This window comes from Morus notabilis, unplaced genomic scaffold (genome assembly GCF_000414095.1).
Source record: "Morus notabilis unplaced genomic scaffold, ASM41409v2 Scaffold329, whole genome shotgun sequence".
In the NCBI taxonomy this organism is placed as follows: domain Eukaryota; kingdom Viridiplantae; phylum Streptophyta; class Magnoliopsida; order Rosales; family Moraceae; genus Morus; species Morus notabilis.
The window spans coordinates 1,158,915-1,183,234 of record NW_010358084.1 but is presented as its reverse complement, the minus strand read 5'-3'; the positions used below and the strand labels follow the sequence as shown (position 1 = coordinate 1,183,234).

The window sequence follows — 24,320 nt, the reverse complement described above, 5'->3', positions numbered from 1 at the left end:
ATAAAACTTATTTATTTCTTCATTTTATTTCTTTTTTCTACCTTTTTTTAAAAAAAAAATTTTGTCCTAAGATCTTATTCTTTCTTTTTTATTATTTTGATTTTTTTACCTTAAAACTTATTTATTTTTCCTTTTGTTCCTTTTTTTACCCTTTTTTACTTCTGCCCTGAAAAAATATTACTTTTTCATTTTGGTCATTTTTTGACCCTCTTTTATTTTTGTCTTGAAATTTCATTTTTCGTTTTGGTTATTTTTAACCTGAGACTTATTTATTTTTTCATTTTGATCTTATTTTGGCCTGAAATTTTATTTTATTTTTTTCTTTTGCCTTAAAACTTATTTATTTCTTTATTTTGGCTTCTTTTTACCCTTTTTTTATTTTTTATTTTGATTCCTTTTACCTTAAGACTTATTTACTTCTTTATTTTGGCAAATTTTTTACCTCTTTTTTATTTTTATCTTGAACTTTATCTTTTCCATTTCGGTTCTGTTTGTCCTAAAAATTATTTATTTATTTATTTTAGTTCTTTTTTGACCTTTTTTTAACTTCTTGCCCTAAAATTTTATTTTTTCTTTTTGAGATTTTATATTCAAATTTTAGATATTTTTAATAATAACATGTACCTAAAATTTAACACACGGATTCAACTAGTATATCGAGAAGAATTATTATTGTTATTTTATTTTTTTTTAGAATACCTTGCACTTTTCCTTGACTGAGATGTGCACAATTTTTACATAAATACACCTTAAAAAAATCTCTTAATTGACATGTTTGTTGTCAAACTTTTTCACGTTTACATTTAGGGCCTTGTACCTATCCATTACATGACGTCTATTATCTACCAGATCGCAATTGTCAAGAATTGTAAATTTAATCTTAAAAGTATCAATATTAAAACTTCAGGGTCAAACTCAATAAACGACCAAAAAAAAAAGTCATTTGAGCAAAAACAACTAAAAAAATTTAGTGGGACCGCTGTAGTTGTAGTTACTATTGCAGTCGTTTTAGCATTGTGGCGTGGCCTGCAGCCAATGAGCAGACGCAACGTTGCACAGGAATCGGAATCGTCAAGGACCTCCACGTCGGAATTTTTTTTTTTTTTTTTTTTTTTTTCTTTTGAGGAAGAAATTCTATTGTTCTTTGACGGCTTATTAATTTATTAGATCAAATTTCAAAATGTTTTTTGTTTTTAGAGATTCTCTGATAAGATGTATTAGTAGGTCAAATTTTTTAAATTATTAAATTTATATATTTTTAATTTTTTATGTGTTTTTATACTGTTACGATGGATAAAAAATTTAATTTAATAATATATTAGCGTACCGAATTTTTTTTTCCTGCTAAATCAAATACGATAATTTTCGTTTCAAAAAAGAAATTAGTTTTTGAAAGGAAGATATATCTGTAAGTAATCCAGTAATTCCATTTATTTATATATTATTTTTCCTTCCTTCAGGGTCTCCCTCGTTTTAAAACTAAATCCCAATTCCTCTCTCTCTCTGCTACTGAGAACGTAGAGCAGATATTCTTCTCTTCTGTGTGTGTGTTTCTTTTTGGGTCAAAAAACGAGCTCCAAAACTGTACGGACATGGAGAGGTTAGTAGGACCGCACGGCCATCTCTCGGTGGAGGAGGTCTTCAGGGATTTCAAGGCCCGCAGAGCCGGCTTGATCAAAGCGCTCACTGATGGTCTCTCTCTCTCTCAAGCCTTTCTTTACTTTCAATTTCTGGGTTTCTGGTTTTCTTCTTTCCCTTTGTAGGGATTTTCTTCATATTATCGTTTTTTTGTCGGTTAATTAATCGTTTTTCTCTTTTCTTGATATTTCTTTGCAGATGTTGAAGATTTCTTTCAGCAGTGCGATCCAGGTCAGTGTTCCTCATTTTGTGTGTGTGTGTGTGTGTTTATATATTATAGTTTCTTTTTGTGTGTCCGTTTGTGTGTTTCACCCTAATTTTTAATATAAATAACGTGTCACCTTCTTAATTTTATTTAGGAGGAAGTTCATACAATGTCATTATTGTACCATTTTTTTTTTTGTGCTTAAGAAAGTAACTTATCCAAGCCAAATTTTTATTGTTCTTATTTGGTTTTCGAATCTTGTTATGTCGTGGGTTTTTCTTGAATCTCGATATTTGTTACTTAGTTATGTTCTGGTGAATGTTTTACACTGTTAATTCTTTAGGTGTATCCTGGCTAGGTAGTTTTTGAATTTTGTTATGGGATGAATTTTCCATGATTTAAGAGCCCTTGTGTTAGTTACTTGTTTTGATGTGGGTTTTTAGAGAAGGAGAATCTTTGCCTTTATGGGTTACCTGATGAAAAATGGGAAGTTAATCTACCTGCTGAAGAAGTTCCTCCGGAACTCCCCGAACCCGCATTGGGCATCAACTTCGCAAGAGATGGGATGGAAGAAAATGACTGGTTGGCTCTTGTTGCTGTGCACAGTGACGCATGGTTGCTTTCGGTAGCTTACTATTTTGGAGCTAGATTTGGTTTTCGGCAAGCTGACAGGTATATGTTTCTTTTGCTTCCCAGTTCTATGATATGCATGATGTATCCAAATTTGTAATTTTAAAGTTTGAATGATTATGTTTATTATTGCATAGATGGTAAACAACGAGAATTTTAAGCGTGGAGTTGGTCTGATTCAAATTTGACGAATTTTCTTTCGTTCCATCTTGCGCCTTTGCATGAACGATGAAGGTCTTGTTAAATTTAGATGTTTGGATTTGTTTTTGGGAGGACTATACTGTGGGTTATGGGACTGTATGGTAGAGGAAAATGACACACCGAATGTTGTTTGACGTGGCGTGATTGTGTGTGTACTTTGGGTTGGTTGTACGTTCAAATTTGCTAGTTGAGAAGTGAGCTCTTTTTATCTGAATTGACATACTTATCCTGTCGAGTGGACTTGTTTCTTGAAAAGACATAGGAAAAAAATTGTGTTTAACATAACATGAACCTTTCAATGTCATTCAACTAAATGCTAAATAAATTTTTTATGCAGGAAACGTCTCTTCTCTATGATAAATGATCTGCCAACTGTATATGAGGTAGTCTCAGGCACTGACAAGATACAATCCAAGGAGAAGTCATCAGTTTCAAATCACAGTAGCAACAAATCTAAGTCGGGCTCTAAAGGGGTAAAATTTAAATTTATTTCACAAGTCTCTTTGGTAATCTTTAATCAATTTGGATTGACAGATATTGTTGAATACTGATGCGTATATTAGTTTTTAGCGTTTCATAACTGGGCATTTGAATGTTAGAGTTTCAAATATGTTAATATGCACTTTTTTCCCCTAGTCAAATATGAATTATTCCTGAGTGCTTAATCTGCCCAAGCCCATTTTTTATGATCACATCGACGGTGGAATATGTGCTGGGTGAATCAACCATCCATTCTGTACTGGGAAAACTAAAAAAGTGCTGCATGTGAGGCCATTGCTTAGACTCATTCTAGAAACCCTCTAGTTCTGTTGTTTCCAGGCATTACACACGTTGAGCATTTTGACAGGTTGTATTTTCGAATATCAATGTATGTGTTAATTTATCACAATTTTCTCAGTTGTGTCATCATGTTTGCATGATGCGATGCCAGATGCTTATCAATTACTTTATCACACTACCCTATGTATGAACACTCATTAGTATCCTATTGCTGAAGCAGCGAGTTTCCGAGTTGGAAAATAATTTAAAAGCGATGCCAAAGGATGAAGAGGAAGCTTTAGATGAGGAAGATTATGAGGAACATGGAGATACCTTGTGTGGTGCATGTGGGAAGAACTATGCTGCTGATGAGTTCTGGATTTGTTGCGACATATGTGAGAAGTGGTTTCATGGGAAGTGTGTGAAGATCACTCCCGCCAGAGCTCAGCACATTAAGCAGTACAAGTGCCCTTCATGCAGCAACAAGAGAGCACGTGTTTGATATCACAAGCAAGGCGGGTTAGTCCTAGCGATCGTATTCGTGTCATGCCCGCTCCAGCTAACTGTTTAGTCGCTCCATATTGAGCCCATGTTGGCTCGGCATTTGCACTCAACACTTTCTTAAGAAACTCTTTTCGTTTGTAGTGTTTAGGCTCTGAACATGTGTTGCATAGGATTGTAATTTGGTAAGTATCTCTTGCATTGTTATAGCATTTGTTCTCTTCAATGAGAAAGGCACTGATTATCGTCATCCCATTTATATTTACGTTTTTGAGTTCATCGCAAACATGTTATGATCTGTTTTGGGAGAGAGAAGGGAACGGTTTTGACTTTCGATGTCCCCGAAACTCTTAGAAACCAATCCGTATCTACAGATTTTCTAGAAGTCGAAGTCTACGCAGAAATGCATTTCTAAATTCTGTCAATGCTTCAAAGTCGACACTAGTAAGAAGTGGAAGTGCAACCTCCACGCTATAGGAGGATGAAACTAGTAAAAATAGTTTCTCCACGCGATAGATGTGTTGGTTTTTCCAACTTCCAGTGATTTGGACTAGTTTTTTTTTTTTTTTTTTTTTTTGGTACGTCTAATGTGTTTACTGTTGCATGGTTTTGATCCTTGAAAAGTGAGAAGTGGTTTCATGGGAAGTGTGTGACCGCAACGTTTAGCCCCTCTTTTTAAGATTTTATTTTGTCTTTCTCCTCGTAATGATCTTTACTTTGTAACCATGGAAATAATGTGTATTGCTTATGAGAACACGTGTGGTTCATTTTATTCATCAGAGATGTATGACGACAAAAATACACATTAGTTGTTGTCCATAAGTTCAATTGCATACGTCGTTTATATATTATGCCCAGGATATGCAAAACTCCATTGCATCTTTCAATTGCAAAATTGGGTTCTCGCTTTCTTGGCTTTCCAATAGGATATTGCGCTATCATCCCATGTTTCAATGAGCATTAAATGAAGTTTCTCTTGCTCTCGCAAGCCAGGACACTTGGTCAAAGTTAGTGTTATACACGATGGTGAGCTAGCTAAAAGACAGCAGAAGTTTAGTTAACATGAAAAGGCATGAAACTTGAAACACATTTACATGCATTATTTGGTCACATTTGGTGCGCATTTAATGTTGGTTAGTTAAAAGACATCATTAGTCGGTAAGTTGATTTAAAAACGGGCCGGATATGAAATACATGTCAATTCATTTTAAATCCTATCTGTAGATTCCATTTTAAATCGTTTAATCAGTTTTGCATACTTTTTCGCTATAACGTGATTTTTGATCAAATTTAATGTTCAAAGTACTCTTTAATTATGTTCCCACGAAAGAATGAAAAAGAAAAAACCACGAGAAAGGTTGTTGGCTGCGAGTAGTGTCATTTTCCACTTGGTCAATGGTCGGACACTAAGAAAAAGGTAAATGAGACCATACACAGTAACATGCACAAACAAAATCTTCTCCTAAGTAAATGCCATAACAACTTCCAGTGCTTTTCCATCTAACTCCAAATCCTCTTTTTTCTTTCTACAAAAGACTTGACTAAACCCTTTGAAGCAGCCATTTCCCACTTCTACTGGCTCTCATAAACTCATTTCACTCCTATAAATTCAATCCACTTCCACTTCTTTCCCTCCCACACTCAAAAACACTTCCAAAAACTTTAAACCCAAATATCATCATCCCAACCATTTTACCAAGAACTTCAAAAACTTCCATCATCCCAATTCCCAAACATTCCTTTTTCCAAAATCCAAAAATGGCATCCAACCAAACTTGTGCATCACAAGCTTCACGTGCTCCCCCACACTGGATCAAAGCCTCCGAGGCTCTCCAATGCAGCCACTTTGAAGAAGTCCGCCAAATGGTGACACAATTCTCCCAAGCACAAACGGTCGAAATTCAAGGCACAACCCTCACCGTCGCTGAGGTCACCGCGGTGGCGCGCCGCCCGGAAGTCAAGGTCGACCTTGATGAGGCGGCGGCACGCCGCCGTGTGGCTGACAGCGCTAACTGGGTCGCGGAGAACATCGCACGGGGGACCGACACCTACGGCGTCACTACCGGCTTCGGCTCCACCTCTCACCGCCGCACCGACAAGCCGGCCGACCTTCAAACCGAGCTCATCCGGTTCCTCAACGCCGGAGTCATCGGAAAAGACCCGAAAGACTGCCTTCCCTCCAGTTACTCCAAAGCAGCCATGCTAGTCCGCACAAATACACTGATGCAGGGCTACTCCGGCATACGGTGGGAGATTCTCCACTCCATTACCAAGCTCATGAACTGTAACTTGCTCCCCAAGCTACCTCTCAGAGGATCCATAACCGCCTCCGGCGATCTCGTCCCGTTATCCTACATCGCCGGGCTACTAACCGGCCGACACAACTCGAGAGTCCTCGCCCCCAACGGCGAAGAAATCTCCGCGATGGAAGCGTTAAAAAGAGCCGGAATTTTCTCTCCATTCGAGCTTCAGGCGAAAGAAGGCTTAGCTCTTGTTAACGGCACGGCCGTAGGATCGGCGGTGGCTGCCACGGTCTGTTTCGATGCAAACGTCTTGGCTCTGCTTTCGGAGATTCTCTCTGCTCTGTTTTGCGAAGCGATGCAGGGGAAAACAGAGTATACTGATCCCCTGACTCACAAACTCAAACACCATCCTGGCCAGATCGAATCAGCTTCCATAATGAAGCATCTTTTGGACGAGAGTGATTTGGTTAAAGAAGCAAAATCTCGTCAAGAAAGAGATCCGCTGACGAAGCCGAAACAAGACCGGTACGCTCTGCGAACGTCGCCGCAGTGGCTCGGGCCTCAGATTGAGGTCATCCGAATGGCGACTCATTCAATCGAGAGAGAGATAAACTCTGTTAATGACAACCCTTTGATTGACGTCTCGAGAAACATTGCTCTTCACGGCGGGAATTTTCAGGGGACGCCGATCGGCGTGTCGATGGATAATCTCCGAATCGCGGTAGCAGCCATCGGAAAGCTCATGTTTGCTCAGTTTTCCGAGCTTGTTTGTGAGCACTACAACAATGGCTTGCCTTCTAATCTCAGTGGGGGGCCGAACCCGAGCCTGGACTACGGATTCAAAGGCGCGGAAATCGCCATGGCTGCCTATTGCTCCGAACTTCAGTACTTGGCGAATCCCGTCACGACTCATGTCCAAAGCGCCGAGCAGCACAACCAGGACGTGAACTCCCTGGGGCTGGTTTCGGCGAGGAAAAGCGCCGAGGCGATCGGGGTACTAAAACTTATGTCGGCAACTTTCATGGTGGCGCTTTGCCAGGCGATTGATCTGAGACATTTGGAGGAGAACATGAGGGAAGTAGTCAAACAGGTTGTTCTTCAAGTTGTGAGAAAAACCCTTTATACAAATGAAGATGGATCTTTGCTTGAGTCAAGATTTTGCGAGAAAGAGCTCTTGCAAGCCGTCGAAAACCTGCCGGTCTTCGCCTACATCGACGACCCTGCAAATCCTTCTTATGCTCTCGTGCCGAAACTGAGGGAAATTGTTGTGGAACGAGCGTTGAAAGATGGTAATACTAAAGAAGAATGTGGGGAGAGGAAAGGGTACTTAATTTTCAAGAGAATTCCTGTTTTTGTGGAGGAGTTGAAGGCCAGGCTCGGCGAAGAGGTGGCGAAAGAGAGGGAGAGATTAGACGGCGCTGCCGGCGGCAGAGATTGCTTGGCGGCGAAGAAAAGGATTGAGAATTGCAGGACTTATCCGGTTTACAGTTTTCTGAGGAGTGAAGTTGGGACTGAGCTTCTCAGTGGTGCAAAAAGGGTGAGTCCTGGTGAGGCTATAGAGAAGGTTTATGAGGCCATCAATGAAGGGAAGCTTGGAGATGTTTTATTGAAGTGCCTTAAAGATTGGGATTGTTCTGTTTGATGTTTTTAATGGTTTTTTATGTGTTAGTTTATTGAGTTTTGAGTATTTTCTCCTCTATTTCCATCTACTGTTGCTTTGTAGTTTGTTCCCGGGTCCGTTAGGGAACTATGCGTGCCATGCCTGTAGGACGCTAAGAGCCATAGAGGAGTGCACGAATGTAAGGGTGCCGACACGATACATGTGTACGGGGTGAATCATAGATGAATAAAATTAAATGATGAATATGTACGTATATATGTATGTATATGTGGACACTGATCAATAAATAAAATTAGCATTGGTCTATGAGTTTAGATAAGGCATTAGATAGAAAATATATACGCTATCATGACTAAAGTACATAAACGATATTATAAAAATTAATAGTAGCGAGATAGGATAGTGATAAAAAATCGAAATAATAAGATAATAATTCTTTACTTAATTATGTTGTAATGAGATTAAGGAAGAGTATATATACCTGCCCCTTACCTGATAGACTTGGATGTATTAAAATTATGTTGAAAATATATGCCATAGAATTAATGGGAAAAATGTTGAAGGATCTCATAGGGAGAGCACAACTCCCACGTCATAAGGATCTAAACTAGTAATTGGAGATGGACTGCCATCTCTTAGTATATATTTAATTGTTGTGTTATTTTAGAAAATTATAGCTAAGATGGATAATATCTTGATTTAATTAATGAAGCTCACCTTGAATTTTTTTAGTATTATTAATGCCTTGTTTGTTTCGCTCATTCGAGTTTAGAATTCGAGTTGAGATGTGATTTTATGTGAGAGCTTTTTACTGTAGCCAAAAAGTTAGATGTGACTGTTTGTGAGCGCTTTTTACTGTAGCAAAACTCGAATTCTAAACTCGAATCAGTGAAACGAACGAGGCCACACATTATACAAGGATGGTAGGTGTGCTTGGCCATATGCTTAGACTTGGCCACGTATACAACTTGCTCTTATGTTCCATTTGTTAATTTTCTTTCCTTTGTCTTTTGCTCCTTGAAGAAAGTTTCATTGTTACTTCTTTCATGTGTATTTTGTTTCATTAATCTCCTTATATATACATGTGTGTGTGTATATTGTTTTAGAGTCGATCTAATTTGTTTGCCTCGTTTATGTATTAAACAACTTTTGTTTCACCATTGTTTGCTTCTTCAGGGCATGATATATTATTCTTCTCCTAACATGCCACGTATCCTTCAAGAGAATAATGTTTCACAAGAATTTTGTGATGATTTCCTTATTTTAAAGTAATTAATTCTCACGGTATCTTATTTGTATGACATCTTGTATTACTAATCTAGTCGCATTAGAGTGGGTCCCATAGACGTTACTGTACTCAATCACACCGTGCCACATCCTATGACATTATTCCCAGATGGTTACTGAGTTAAGATGATCTTATTGTGAGCACTTTTATAGTGAAATTAGAAATAAAACAGTTTCTCTGCGCTCTTAAATCGTAATTATCACGTCTACTGTCTAGAGATTACAACACTTTTTAATGTTATATATTTCATAAATCATATGTATCCTATATACGTCAAAGATATATGCGTAAAGCTGTATGACACAAGCACAAGAAGTTATATTATGTACATGCATACATACCCATAAATATCTATATACATATATTTATCTATGTATAAAACAATATTTCTTCTAGTACTTATTGCCGATTTCGTTGGCGATGATGATAGCAATAGCAAGCACTCCCATAAGTAGCGCAGATGATTGCCATAATCTTTCCTTTTAGTCCACACATCTAAGAAAATACAACCGATAATAATCAATTACCCTGAGGAGATTTATTTCCATCCAATTCTTTTATAGAAAAATATAGGAATAAAAAATGAGTTGTTTGTTCAATATTACAAATTTTCTAACCAATTAGAAATTGACACGTAAATTTGTGTAGGACTGATCTCTATCATACTCAGTGGATCTCAAAATTGACATGTGAATTTGCGATTGATTAAGAAAAAGATAATAATATTCATCAGTGATGATATCTACATATATGATTTGTATTGTATGTAAAACCATGATGATCTAACAAATTATACAAACAAATACGAAAATAGTGCTCATGAACTCTGTATGGCCATCCAAGATACATTACCGGATCAAAAATTATGCTCATACGTGAAGGCAACTTCTGGAGCAACGACAAGCAAAATGTGCAAACTGAGTAGGATATTTCTGGAGTGTTCAAGGCAATCATTTACAATACAATGCAAGTTTTATGCTTTATATCTCCTTTTTTAGGAACATTAGGGATCTTAACTATACCATCATCAGATGAAGTAGCGAGAGAAAGTGAATTAGGCATTAGGGTTGGAGAGGAAGAGGCAAGACTAACTAATGCTTGAAATAATATAAACAGAACGATCATGACTTTCATTGTGGTTTTCCCCATCTCAGTTACAACCATAAATCCTAGTTAATCCTTTGAAAATTTTGTGTTACTTTGGAAGTGTAACATAGAGGTAATATATAATAATAATCTTAAGCCATACAATACAATATAGCAAAACATTATAATATTAGAGACGTGTTCTCTAAGGGTGTGCTTGGAATTGCTTTTGAAACTTCTAAAAACACTTGGCATAATGAACAATGTAATTATAGTGTTTGGTAAAAGTGTATAAAAGCACTTTGTGCATAAATCAATATTTTTTAAGTTATTTTAAGAAATTGGTACGTGTCACTTTTAAATTCTACTTTTACTTCTGCTTTTACTTTAAGTAAAAGTAGTACTTCTATTAAAAGTAGATCAATTATTTTAAAAATACAACAACCAACTGATCCTAAATATGGTAGCTAAGTAATACGATTAAGTCTTTTCGTCTTTAGTTTTCATATTTGTATCATTTGATTGGCTCATATTCTGAAGCTGACATATTAGAAAGAAATCATTTTTTTTGGCTTATCCTATGCTCAAATTAGTAAAAGACTAAAAACAAGTAGAAGTTATCTAAGGGGAAAAAATCAATCATTTTTCAAATCTTTCAAGGTGCACGTGTAGAGATTTTCTCGTTCTTTTTTTTTTTTTTTGAAGTAAATTGTAGAACAATTTATTGGTGAACCTTGAATTTTTTTTGTTGAATTTGAGTAATCAAAGGACATACGAAAAAGATGTGTTGAACCATTAATTTAATAATTAGACTAAGGAATTAATAATTACACTAAGGGGTGGAGACTTTTGAAAGATATATGCATATTTTTCTAACCTTAAACCTTTGTAAGCATTAAAAGTTACCTATATTGATGAGTACTATAAGTTATAAAGTGGAAGCTTCTACTTGAATAGTGAATACGATGATGATCTATTCTAACAAGAGTTATTTTTCAACAAGAGCACTTAATATTATTTCTAACCCCCTCAAAAAAAAAAAAAAAAAGAAACCAAAAGTACTTAATAAATTATTGATTCCAAAACTTTTTTTCACAACTTTATCACGGTGTTTTATCTTACAAAAATTTAAATTTAACTTTTTTATTACATTATTTTCTCTTATATAAAAAAGTATGAGTTAGTTGTCCCTTGAGTGGTGAAAAACACATGTTTTGCCACTCTCGTATTAGGCCTCTCACAATAATCACTCGTCCAAATCCTCAATGTTTGATAAACTTTAACAAGGATATGTCGTTTATGTTTAGTGTAATTCCACGAGTGACTAAATAAACCAACAAAAGACGGGTACGTTTGGAATTGATTCCAAAACGTTTTTGTTTTCTGTACGAAAATGAAAATGAAAACGTTTTTAGTTTTATTTTTGAATTATTTCTGAAAATGTGTTTGGTAGTTTTATTTAGAGATTGATTTCAGTTTTAAAAAAAACTGAAACTGCGTTTGGTGGTTTAATTTTTTAAAACATGTAATAATATATTAAATAATAATATATTAAATAAATAATATTATTAAATATATTAAATAAATAATATTATTAAATATATTATATAAGTAATATTATTAAATATATTAAATAAACATAATACAAAAACGGTTTCAGAAAAGAGGGAAGAAAATGAAAAAAAAAAAAATGAAATCCGTTTTCAGAAAATAGAAAACGAAAACGAGAAAATGAAAACATTTTTTTTTCGTTTTCTGATTTCCACAAAAAGATAAAAACGTTTTCGGTTTTATTTTTTAAAAAAATTTACACCAAACACGTTTTTAACACCCGTTTTCATTTTTTTGCTTTAAAAATCGTAAAAAATGAAAATGAAAACACAAACAAACAGGCCCGACATGTCGTTTTCCCCCAAAAGCAAAAACGAAATTTCATTTCTGACACGTCGTTTGTAAAAAATAACATGTGGCACAGGGACATTCTAATAGGAACAGCCAAGGAAACGGGAAAACGCAAGCTACAATAACGTGGCTTACGCTTAGCGATACGTCTATTTGTTCACTGGAAGTGAAAACAAGTAAACAACAAATTAGAAAACGACATGTCGTTTGGCATATAAATGCCATTCACATTCTGATCCAGAGCAAACGACATTGTCATAACGGCCATGATGTTTTTCTCTTTTGATTATTGTTCGTCTTCAGATATATCAAGTTTATTGTGTTTTTAAATTTATATTCCAGCAAAAAATATATATATATTCTAAAAGACCCCTACATTTGAAAGTATTGTGTTAAAATTAAGTTTTAAACAATATTGAGTTATATATATACACTCAGAATTTTTATTATTAAGTGGACATAGCTACAATTTTCAGGAAATAATTTTATGTAACCTTATAAATTAGAATATTTCAATGGGGCGAAATGAGAATTTAATTAATTAATCAAAAAAAATATTGTCCACGTACAAGGATTTGAGTTCAGCAAAAAATAAAAATGATTCATAATTGGCGATTCAGCAAAAAAGAATTTGAGTTCATTAATAACACCTTGCTATAATGTTAATTTGTTATTAATCCTCCAAAAACAAAAATGAACGTTTGTGTTACATATAAAATAGCTTATAGAATCTGCTATGATCATATATATTTTTTATTTTATTTTCTTTTTTGATCTAGTAAGGTATTATTAAAAAGTTTTGAGATAAATGTTTTCAAAAGTGAAATTAACGTACATTAATTATATGTGTCAAGGCAGTGGGAGGCACTTTTGAACGCAGCGATGTGCACATGTTACAAACAGACGAGGATGTGATCTCAAGTCTTTAGAGCAGTGCTTCTTAATGCAGTCTAAAACACGAGTTTCATCTGGATCAAGTTCTGAATTAGTTTCATCAAAAATACGAACTTCCTTATAATAATCATGGAATTTAGGATTTCTTGTGTTTATGTCAGATTTTGCATGACCAACAAGTGATGAGATGGAAGAGGAAGGAGAAGAATCAATTACTTGCACCACCATTGATGTTATAAGCAATGATATCATTATTCCTTTTGCCACAAGTGTCCTACGGGTTGTTCTTTTGGATGTAACTTGAATATAGTTTTTGAGTTGAATTTGAGTTATAACTTGAGTTAAAGTTGTAATTTGAATAAAATTGAGTAAAGTTGAATAAAGTTGGAACTTAAAAGAACATGAATTTGAATAAAGTTGTAACTTGAGTTTAAACTTTTTTTTAGTTTTATTGCAAAAGAACAACCCCTAGTTTCAGCACAAATATACTGATCAGTATCGTGATGAGCCATATTTATGTTTGATTTCTATATAAATATATATATATATATATATATATATATTGTATCTGTTTGTGTATTTGTGTGTTCCCCGGTGCTATGTACTATTAATTATTGATTAAAAAGTCCAAAGTGAAGTACTAATTGCCATTGATAATTAATTGTAGTACTGTTGGTGGACCAGTATTATATGAAAAAGAATACATAATTTTCTGTAAAATACAGCAAGAAATTGTCCCGTGGAGGCTTGCTCGTGATAGCATCCATATGCTTCTTGGAAAAGGTAATAACTAAATATTTTCTTGAGAAGTATGGTGATTAATGGTGGTATATATTGTAGTCTTACTAAATATTATTATCTATTAATTTTGGTCTAGCCAGTTATCTCAAATGTTTTATTGAGATTTATTTGATAACATAATCATGAATGTCTTTTTCTATTTTAAGAGGACCGTTTGGCTTATTTGACTTTAATTTCATAATTGATACATCATCAAAAATAATTTCATACAATTAATAGTGGATTTAGTATAAACGTCTACCACACTAGCAATAATTGGCTACTAATTGTACTCCCAGGTTGTGGAAAAACTAATGACCCTATTGAAAAATGAAGGCTGTGTTTGGAATTGATTTTATTTTTATTTTTTACGTTTTTTAAAATAGAAAAAATAAAAATATTTTTAAAACGACGTTTGATGTAATAAAGACAAAAAACAGAAATGAAAATGATTTTTTAATTTAGTGTAAAATGAGAGAGAAATGAAATTTTTTTCATTTTTTTATTTTCGTTTTCTCCTCTTGAGAGCAGAGAGAGAGAGAGAGACATTAATGAGTTTTTTTATACTGAAAATAATCTCTTCATAAAACTACCAAACGCATTTTCAAAAATGATTCCTATCTAAGATTGAAAACGTTTTCATTTTTATTTTCGTACAAAAAATAAAATCATTTTAAAATGAGTTATAAACACGCCCGAAAAGACAGAAAGGGTTTATGATTAACTACGTGTAATAACAAAAGTAATTACAATGAGTTGTTTTGAGAAGACAGAGATGAAAGAGAAAAATATATGCTGGAAAATACAATAATAAATGAAAAAGTCTTTTGGAAATGAGCGTGAGAGCTTTTGTGTGCCATGGATGATGTTGTGCCGTGCCCAAATGCCTTGTATTTATAGTCGAAGAGGCTCCACGAGTTGTTTCCTGATTCCTTGGCGATTTGGCCTTTAATTCGTGATATTCTCTTCTTTTCTAGGCACTGCGTGACTTTTCTTAACTGGTTTTGTCCATAATTGACCGGTCAATCATGATTTGTTGCCCATTTTGAGTTGATCCGGCCTCTTTGTTGCCTGATTGTTGTAGATATAATTTTCTTTTGTGAAAGACAATCAATTCCGTCCAATGAGAGGGTTGCTTGCGGCCTAGGTCAACCGTTAACCTTTTTCCTCATTAATTCCTCTAGCTGGAGCCATTTATCTCTTTCTTTTTTTGGTTGATTTTGTTGCCAAATTCCGTATTTGGAATGTCTTGAGGATATTTCTTGTGACTTGATGCCTAAGGTTGTCCGTCAACTCGTGGAATTGACTAATGGAACTGACCAGTCGCTTTAGCTTGCTCGGGGAGTTACGGGAACTCATTTAGTGACTTTCTAAATCCCAAGTTGTCACATATACGGTGAGGGATGAGGTACGAAATCTGACCTCAACAGTGACCAAATAGGAAGTTTCAGATGTTGTTCGCCGCTAATACACCTATTTGGTCGTGGATTTGTTCGCAAATTTTTCATTCCATGAAAGAGGACGTGAAATAATTTTTAAATAGACTTACCTACGGTCAAATATAATTTGTCTGAAAAAATGTTATTGACAAATAAATGTAATATTTTTGGTACAGATAATACAAAGAGCAAACTCAATATTTTGTTTACGCCAATGATTTTGCAACCAAATGAGTCAGTCGTAGATGAAAGCAGTTTTCAATGACCCATTTTTGGTAGCAAAAGAGCATATGACCAACTCTATGACTTCTTTTATAGTAAAATGTTCTTGGCACGAATATTTCTTTTTCGCGCCATGGTATCTGCAACTACCAAATTTGATCGCCATGGGTTGACTAGCTTTTGCGCTTGAAATTTTCTAATGACATCTTTCCGTAGATATTAGAAAAAATAAAAATCAATTACATCCCAAATTTTTTAGTTTTAGGTATACTCATATTTCACTCAAAACCTCAACTAAACTAAAATCAACCATTCTACTGCACATGACGAAATCAAATGAGTCTGTTAAACAGCACAGCAGCATATACGTTCCTCTTTAAAAACATCAATTATAATATTGCGTGACAAAACAAAATCAAGTCTCCTTTTTTTTTTCATATTAATGTAACTAATTACATATATAAATATACTCTTCAAGCAAATATGTGTAGCGAAATTCCACGTAGCTTTCCACAGCTTGGTAATCCAACTTATCTGTTCCAATATATGTGAAAACAGTTATATACTATATATATATATATATATATATATATTGATATCTATTAGATATAATCATCATACACACTAATTAACTACCAGATTTGAAGTATCTACTGCTGATTAAATAATTCGTACAACCAATAGTTGATTGAAAAACGACATTGGAGTATTTTACGACGCAACCTTCAGAACAACCAACCAAGCAACTCGTCATCAGTGGAATGAATCTGACCAACGCTAAACACGTAAAACCGCAACCCTGCATGCAAGTATGAAGTCCCTTTTTTTTTTTTTTTTTTTGAATATTTTTGGGGTAGGGAGACCGGGACCAAATCTATCCATTAATAAAGTAGAAGATAGAAAATGATCATCATAATTATGATCATAATTATATTGATTATCATGATCTGCGTGGGCAACTGTTGAGGTAATTAGCACTATCATCAACCCCACTATCATCGCTGCAATTCTACTAATTTTAGTTACAAAATAATATAGATCTTAGAGTTTTGAGCTTTTAGATATTGGCCCTTGGTGAATTGAATTTGGTGTGAAAAATGTCAAAATCGGAGTCGAATTTTTTTAACCTTACTTTTAAGCTGCATGAGGGGTTGGGATTGATGGATTGAGATCACTTGCTCAATTTTTTATGTTCTAAATGTTGTTTAACCAATCATATTATATTATGACATGTACTTCATTTAAATCAAACATTAAAACATAAAAAAGTGATCTAATAAGTATTTCAAATTTTTTAAATGAAATAACATAATATGACTTGTTAAATACTATTTTGAACATCAAAATGGAACAAATGATCCTAGTTCACGATTAATATATATTACCTGACCGGTCTAAATGTGACTTTTTATAAACTGTGATTGCCCATTTTTTGTTGTAATTTAGCTATATTGGTTTAATCCAACGTCATCTCTTTCTAGGAGATCATTTTATGATATGAGTCACTATAATGTGCGTGCTTTAGCGATCAAAGCCAAGTTTAATTTGACTTCAATTTAACCATTGATACATCATCATAAATAATAATAATAATAATAATAATAATATACAATTAATAGTGGATTTAGTATAAAGGTTTACCCCGCTAGCAACTTGGCTACCAATTGTTCTCCCAGGTTGCTATAATTACCCTTTTTTTAAGAAATAAAATATTCTCTTGAAAGCCAATATAATTAGCATTTCTCTCAGATCTAGAACTGTACGTCTATATTAGTTAAATAAAAGATCATCTTCATTTTTAATTTTAAAAAAAAAAAGCATTCATGGAAGTATATCTATTTATATTTATATAAATTTTAGTAAGAGCATCTCCACAAAGGTCACGATTATATTCGACACAAAAAGAATAAAATAATCTATTTAATATGTTGTTTATTTTGTACTTTAATTCATAATTTTAGTTTTTTTTTTTTAATAAGTTTTAGGCTTCAGAATTTGTAAAATCAAATCATGGCGTTCAATTGAGGCTCTTCGCTTCTTGTTAACAGTGAAGTTTTGCTTGTTCCGTAACAAGGAGAATAGAATATAGAGGAACAATAAGATAGATTGCTAAAAGCTTATTGGAAAATTCTCAGATGAGTTAATAATATCCTCAACATGTATTGACAAATTGTGCAGATGCTTTCTTCTGCCGGGGTAGACGAAGGTGAACACACTGATCACACAAACAGCTCTACAGCACAAGACATTCTTCCGCGGAGTCCTCGAGATTTGATCACGGAATGGAGATTGAGGATTCCCTCCGAGCTGCCGGAGAACTAAGTGCATGCAAAAGACATGCATTTAGGCTTCGTTTGCTTTGCGGATTCGAGCTAAAATATAATATTTTCTGAGAGTTTTTAACACAAAGTTAAACGTGACATTTTTTGTGAATTTTTAACTGTAAAAATTTAGAACTGAAAAGTCAAATCGGTGAAATGAACGAGTCCTTAGTTCATCATGATTGGAAACCTGAGCAGGCACGGAGCCAAAGCTTAAACCCCCACTCAAAATTTTTTTCCTTTTAAATTTCATATATAATATTAGATATTTTGCTATATTAGTATTAATAAGTTCCCACTGAAATTAATGTTAATATCTCATTTGTAGTGCATTAATAAATATTTATTTTATTTAAATTTTTTATTTAGTTATTAACCCTCCACTGACTAAAATTTCTAACTCCGTCACAGGAAACCGTCGATACAACGTGAAATGACAAGAACTTCAGTCTCATGATCCCTAGAAACCGAATGTGAAGCAAAAACAAACTGATTTTCTTTGTTACTTTACAATGTATCTTAAAAGTCTTTTAGGAAGTTCTATTTCAGACCAAGAATACTGATGAACTATAATCATATTCTTTGTCATTTGATTCTGAAATTAAGCTATAATTAGACTAAGTTTTACCTAATAAAAATGGTATCAGAAACCTGCAGAGTTTGACTGCCAAATGCCAAATTGTTATCTTCATTAACTGTCGTATAGAATTTTTATTTTTATTTTTTTGGAAAGGGAGACAAACTGAATGCAAATAAGTATTTGATGCCATATATGATAATGATACAATGAAGTTGAAATTACTTCGTCTTCTAAAAATCTCTTAATAAAGTTTTTTGTCCTGAAAGCTTCTAGAAGGCTAATTGCCTAATTATCTTATTTGGATGTCATCGCACCCCCGAATAATGAAGCAATCCACCGCCCACACTGAAGTTGCCATTAAATGGCCCCACATTTAAAAAAAAAAAATATATATATATATATATATATATATGTGTGTGTGTGTGTGTGTGTGTTTCAATTCAAAAGACCGTTGAACAACTTCCTCTAACAAAAAAAAGGTTTTCTTTTTTCTGAAGTAAGTTTAGTGTTATAGTTTAAACCCATCGTTCCAAATGCTTGGGCGACCGAAGTTGACCTGAATCTTTTACTATTTGCTAAGTTATCCACTATATTTTTAGTTTTAACAAATTACTCTTGAATTTAGTGAAGTGTTGCAAAGTATTCCTGAATAGGTGACAAAGAATTTAAACGAGAACATGGCCGAACACATCACGTGATCCTATTAAGGCAGAGATTCAAATTTTAGATGACAACAGAACATAAGGGATTTCTTTCAAATTCTATTACTCTTAAATAATTTAGGGATTGGTCTGCAATGTTTTATTAAATTCATAAAGTAATTTTGTAAATTAAGTTCAGTCACTAACTAATCAATCTATAAATTAAAAAAGAGATAATTGAAAAAATAAGAGGCACCCGTATCTCAAATTATAGTCGTGTTACTAATATGAATGCAATGAGAGTTTAAACCTTTTATTATAAATTTTTTTGACACGAAAATACTTGAACCACGTGCAATTATTGAGGTTTGCTTCCTTCTTAAAAATTTTTAAAGTTAGCAGGAAACTACTACACTAAACCCCACTTAACATAACCAATTGAGGAGCAAAATCTTGCTCATTTGAACCAACAAAGTCACGAGGAAAGGAAAGGGGAAGATAGCGTTTTCAATTCGGTGACGGACGGCTAATCTTTCATCAGTCTTGCCAAATGAGTTCGAACTTGTCAAACGACCGGTCTCAAGTCTTATTAATATACGTCTTGAAAACCAAATACACGTATACATAAGCGTGTGTCTACATATATATACACACACACACACACACACACACATAAAGAAGAGAAAATCAATCTTGATGCGTAATTCTTATCAGGCCCATGATCATTAATGTCATTCCTTTGCCTGCAAGAAGTTAACCCATTATATTTTATGATCGTGAAATGAAAACCAAATTCCTTCAATAGGACACCACTTTCAAGTTACAAATACACGCATACTTGATTACATTACAAAACCATGTGGATTTACAAAAGAAGTGAAAATACAACAAAATCACTTTGTCCTCACTCATCAGCTGCCTATTCTTTGATCATCTATGAAATGAGAGTACGAACCCAACAAATACAATTCATCGATTATTCTGTTTACAATAGTTTCTTCCATTTGCCACCTTGTCTGAGGATAAAGAGTGAACCAATCGGTTAAAAAATACAGTGAGGTTCATATTTCATCCATCAGCGCAACCTTATAGTTTCATTAGGGAGTATGACGTTCGGGTTCCGGATATGCGGATTTAATGCCGCCAATTCCTTCCATTTTGCTCCTGTACCATGAACACGAGACGAGATGCTCCACAAGGTTTCACCAGGTTGCACTTTTGTAGTTGCTGTTGCTGTTGATAGTGCGCTAGATTTAGAGACGGTCTTCGACTTCAAAAATGGATTCTTATTGGCTTTCCCCATTCCATTAGCAACCAGCCAACGAGATCCGGACTGTTGCTGCGTTGGCGTACCCCATAGCTTCTTTTTGCCAGGCTCCGTTTTCAGGCCTGCAACATGGACTTCTGTGATTCTATACTGAGGAATGCCTTGCTCTTCTGGTGCTCTCTCTTCTTTCTTCTCCTCTTTTATGTCCTCCTTTGCTACTGGCTCGGACTCATCATCATCATCCTCACTATATTTCCTTAGTTCAGAAACCGTGCTGTATATTTTAGGCTTTGGGGGGATGAACACTCTCTCTACTTGAATGAGAGAAAGCATTGGCGCTCCGACAGGCTCATAGTTCCTCATCGGGTCCCGAAGTTGCACCATTAATGCTACAGTGAAGTTGTTCCCTAACAGACCACACTTTCTTCCAGATCCTTTGCCTTTTCTTCTATCTCCTTTTGTTCCTCCACGAATGAAGTCCAAGGAGTGAGCATGATGAGCTGCAAGGATTTTGGAAGTACGCTCGCTGATCTGATCATCGTCATCAATCTCACCCGAATCCAGTCTCATCCATTCGTCAAGAGTAAGTGATAAGCCCATTAACCCATCGACATCTTCGCTGCTTTCTTTTATGTCCAACAATTGCAAACTACCAGATCCTTCCATACCAAGGGACCCACTGAGGTCAACCCCCTTACCCTGGAGAGCTGAAATCTCCCCAATAGACTTAGCGCTGATATTTGAAGGTGCTTCCTCATCAGACATCCCGGACTGTATTCTCAACCCCTCAATTGAAAGTGCTTCAATCTTATCCATGGCCAAAGGAGCAAGATCTTCAAGAGACACGTATTCGGAATCCATCTCACTGCCTACTGAGCGTGAAGTAGTCTTACTAGACTTTCGCCCAGATGATCTCTCCTTAACACTCGTTTGGCCTCCCAACTTATCCTGCCCAACCACTGATTCATGCTGCAAGAAATTTTCACTGCACCAATAAGGAAAATAGCATTAATAACAATATGTTTACAAAACAACATTATGCAAAAGGAAAGTTTGCTGCTAACTCAAAGAGTAATGAGAAAACAAGATTCAACCTCTGGGGTCCCTCTAATGCTGGCGCAGCTTCCCATGCTATTTGTTGCATTGTTTTACCAGTGATATCTTCCAAAGGCATCAACTTATTTGCCTGCATGGAAAGCTTTTCGATTCCAACAGATGCCAAACCCTGCAATATGTCCATTATACCAGAACCCATTTCTGCTGGAACTACAACAGGGCTAGAAACCTGCATGACCAAGTTCCCACCATTTTTAGCATTCTTGAAAAGGCCAGGATTCATAGACCGAAGAAACCCTCCGTCCTTTGTCTGAAGAAATGGACCTAATCCCTCTCCAAGAGGAGGCAATTCAAGTGGCTGTTCTGGAGGCAAATCAATTGGACTCCCGAAACCAGCAGAGCTTTTTGGGGGAGAATGCTGAAAAGCTCTCTCATTTAAGCCCCACTCATGCATCAGCGCTTCCGTCTCCAAGTCTTCCAACATCTTTGCCTTTGTTTTACCCCTTTCTGCCTGAGTTGCGATCAGATGCTCTTCTTCAGCAGCTTGAATGATCGATGAAAATTCAAGATCCTCAGTGGAGTTTCCCCAATCCATCCCAATCGTATCACTGTAGCTGGACTCTGCTTGGTCCTCATTGTCTAGGTCAAAACCAAATAAAGACCCACCCCCAGCAAGGGCCTCCTTTTCAAATTCTCTTAAGAGACGCTCTCTTGGGGACTCGGGCTCGCTCTCCGAACTCAAGCCAAATGGACTATGCTCTAGCCCAAGCATGTCAAAGAACTCATTTGCAACTGATTCTGTTAAATCATCCAAGCGATGTGACTTCCATATTGTACTACTTTCGTAGTCCAATTTAGCTTCTTCGTAGTTCTCATTCTCTTCAGGAGATTCTAATGCCGCTGCCTCCAAATCTGCGACGCTGTTCAAAGCTGACTCCAACTCTTTCAGGATTGATTCTTTTGTGCATAGATTATCCTCTACTGAAATGCAGTCATGTACCACAAGCTTGTCTTTATGACTGCTGTCTAACTCGTCGTGAGAACAAAACTTAGTTTCCTCTTTAATATGTACCTGAACATCAGTGTGAATTTCAACACCGTCATGACTGACAACCGAATATTCATCAGCAGTCTCTATAATAGCTTCCTCCGACTTCACCAGTTCTGTTGACGATAATTCTACACCCTGTTCAGTCACAGAAAACTCGTTGTCTTCACAGCCATGGTCTACATTTTCTCCATCGGAATCAGCCACCGGATAGGCGTGCAGTTTTACAGGCTCAACATGCTCAGTGAACCCATCAAACTCAGCACTATGATTGACTGGCTTATCTAGGTTCTCTTCAAGTTTTCTGTACAGCACATCCACTGAACTGGCAAGTTCCGACCTAGACACAGGCAAAACTTCATGAAGATCCTTTACATCCTCCACAGATTGAGCCACGGCATGAAACTGCGTCTTTGATATACTAGGAAGACTATCAGCACGCCGCATAGCACCCCTTCGATCACCTTGACCAAATTTCGTCCCAGATTTCACCAAGCTCAGATTATTCTGTTTCGAGCGCAACATCTCAGGAACACTGTACTTTCCATGTCCACCTGAACTATCCCCAGCAACCGTGTACCCAAAACTAACATTCATCACAGCGCCTTTCGCCTTTCCGGTTAACTTAAAACTAGTCGTCCATTTCCCCGAACTCCTCTCCTCCTCCAATTCCTCTAATGTCAAAGGGAGCAACTTTGTGAGATCAACCCGATGCTTGCCCAAATCAAGCTCTGGTGCACTGTACACAGAAGCGTATAGCAAGAAATGCTTTGCCTCATACTTTGCCGAATGGTGGGGCCCATTCCTACTACCATAGACTGAGCACGTAATGCTCAATCTCTCCTCAAACTCCGCCGTCCCCTGGTGAACCTTCACCGGCCGAGTGACCAAATCCCCGTCCCTCCTCTTCCAATGCACGCATAGACTAAAATTCTCGAAGCTCGACGGCAACGCCTCGACAGAATGCACTTGGAGAGAGAAACAACAGTTGAATCTGCGATTTCGGATGTGCGAAAACGCCTTCAAGGGTTTCCAATTCCAAATAGACTTCTTCTCCTTCTTCGACGGCTCTTCGATTCCATGCTTAAGATTCGAACCGGACTTCAATTTGTTGTCCGGACGAGGAATCAAACTCCTAGAAGGGTTTTTGTCCAGGTATAAGGCCTTACTAATAGCTTCAATCTCATTCAACAATTTCCCATTTCCTGAATCGTCACCAATTTTCTTCCCAGCTTCGACTTTCGACAACATTATCTTTTCAAAAACAAAATTCAAAATCAGATTAAGCAAAACCCAATCGCAAAATTAAACCAAAAAAAAAATCATACCAACTAAAACCCATTCCGAAATTCCCATCTCTAACATGATAACAATTCAAAATACTATCAAATCCATTCTTAGTAATCACAACATAAACATTAATTGAGTAAAGAAAAAACTATCAATTACCGGATTAATCTGGCTGGGAAGCAAGAATTGAAGTGATGAAGCTGAACCAGAAAGCCCTAATTTTCTACTCGATCCAAGCCATGGCCGCTCCAATAAATTCAAACTTCAATTTTTGCCCCAAATAAAAAATAAAAAAAAATATTAAAAAAAAAACTGAAATCCGAGAATAAAAGAGAGACGGAGAAGAATTTAATGGAAGAAAAATGATTTGAAAATTTATTAGAAAAACAAAGAGAAGAGAAATGTTGGTGATGAAGAAGAGTATGAGCTGTGTTTGTGTCGCCAAAACTCCTCTGTCATTGTCTTCTCTTGAGTTGCCGCTGCCTCATTCAAACGCAATACATGAAAAAATAAATAAATAAATAAAATTCAACGTATTTAACATTGGCGTCCTTGTATTTTCGAACAATTTTCGTTTCTTGCCACTGTATTTTTGTGTAACTTTCATTTGGCCCAAGATTTTTGTGTATCTTTCTTATATAGTCCCATGTTCCTTCTCTTTCTTTTTCTCTTTCCCTTTTCGCAGGGGTAAATAGGGAGAATTATGCA

General features: G+C 35.6%; 3 protein-coding genes across 4 annotated transcripts; 2 read left to right on the top strand and 1 right to left on the bottom strand.

Annotated features, from left to right (window-relative positions):
• The first annotated feature begins 1,435 nt into the window (after nt 1-1,435).
• LOC21409964 (PHD finger protein ALFIN-LIKE 4) lies at nt 1,436-4,265 on the top strand. 2 transcript variants are annotated; one of them, XM_024161374.1, is made up of 5 exons: nt 1,436-1,692; nt 1,837-1,869; nt 2,287-2,515; nt 3,012-3,147; nt 3,672-4,265. In XM_024161374.1, exons 1-5 carry the CDS (start codon nt 1,593-1,595, stop codon nt 3,933-3,935), a joined length of 762 nt encoding a protein of 253 aa, XP_024017142.1. In that variant the 5' UTR covers nt 1,436-1,592; the 3' UTR covers nt 3,936-4,265. The 2 variants fall into 2 exon arrangements, with proteins under 2 accessions (XP_024017142.1, XP_010090110.1); XM_010091808.2 differs by having other exon boundaries at nt 1,437-1,692; nt 3,675-4,265.
• A 1,233-nt stretch (nt 4,266-5,498) lies between these two features.
• On the top strand, nt 5,499-8,034 carry LOC21409963 (phenylalanine ammonia-lyase). Its single transcript, XM_010091807.2, has one exon. The coding sequence runs from the start codon at nt 5,693-5,695 to the stop codon at nt 7,817-7,819; it is 2,127 nt and encodes a 708-aa protein (XP_010090109.1). The 5' UTR covers nt 5,499-5,692; the 3' UTR covers nt 7,820-8,034.
• Nucleotides 8,035-19,698: 11,664 nt separating this feature from the next.
• Nucleotides 19,699-24,085, bottom strand: LOC21409961 (protein PLASTID MOVEMENT IMPAIRED 1-RELATED 1). The gene is made up of 3 exons (XM_010091805.2): nt 23,772-24,085; nt 21,313-23,576; nt 19,699-21,203 (listed from the first exon to the last, which is right to left on the bottom strand). The coding sequence occupies exons 2-3, from the start codon at nt 23,571-23,573 to the stop codon at nt 20,027-20,029; spliced, it is 3,438 nt and encodes a 1,145-aa protein (XP_010090107.1). The 5' UTR covers nt 23,574-23,576; nt 23,772-24,085; the 3' UTR covers nt 19,699-20,026.
• Between the last annotated feature and the right edge of the window lie 235 nt (nt 24,086-24,320).

Excerpts from the sequence above, each read along its gene's own strand:
- LOC21409961 (XM_010091805.2), bottom strand. The coding sequence starts at position 23,573 with ATGTTGTCGAAAGTCGAAGCTGGGAAGAAAATTGGTGACGATTCAGGA. Across the intron at positions 21,204-21,312 it reads GCATTAGAGGGACCCCAGAG|TGAAAATTTCTTGCAGCATG; the intron begins GTTGAATCTTGT and ends TTATTGGTGCAG.
- LOC21409963 (XM_010091807.2), top strand. The coding sequence starts at position 5,693 with ATGGCATCCAACCAAACTTGTGCATCACAAGCTTCACGTGCTCCCCCA.
- LOC21409964 (XM_024161374.1), top strand. The coding sequence starts at position 1,593 with ATGGAGAGGTTAGTAGGACCGCACGGCCATCTCTCGGTGGAGGAGGTC. Across the intron at positions 1,870-2,286 it reads CTTTCAGCAGTGCGATCCAG|AGAAGGAGAATCTTTGCCTT; the intron begins GTCAGTGTTCCT and ends GTGGGTTTTTAG. Across the intron at positions 3,148-3,671 it reads CTAAGTCGGGCTCTAAAGGG|CAGCGAGTTTCCGAGTTGGA; the intron begins GTAAAATTTAAA and ends CTATTGCTGAAG.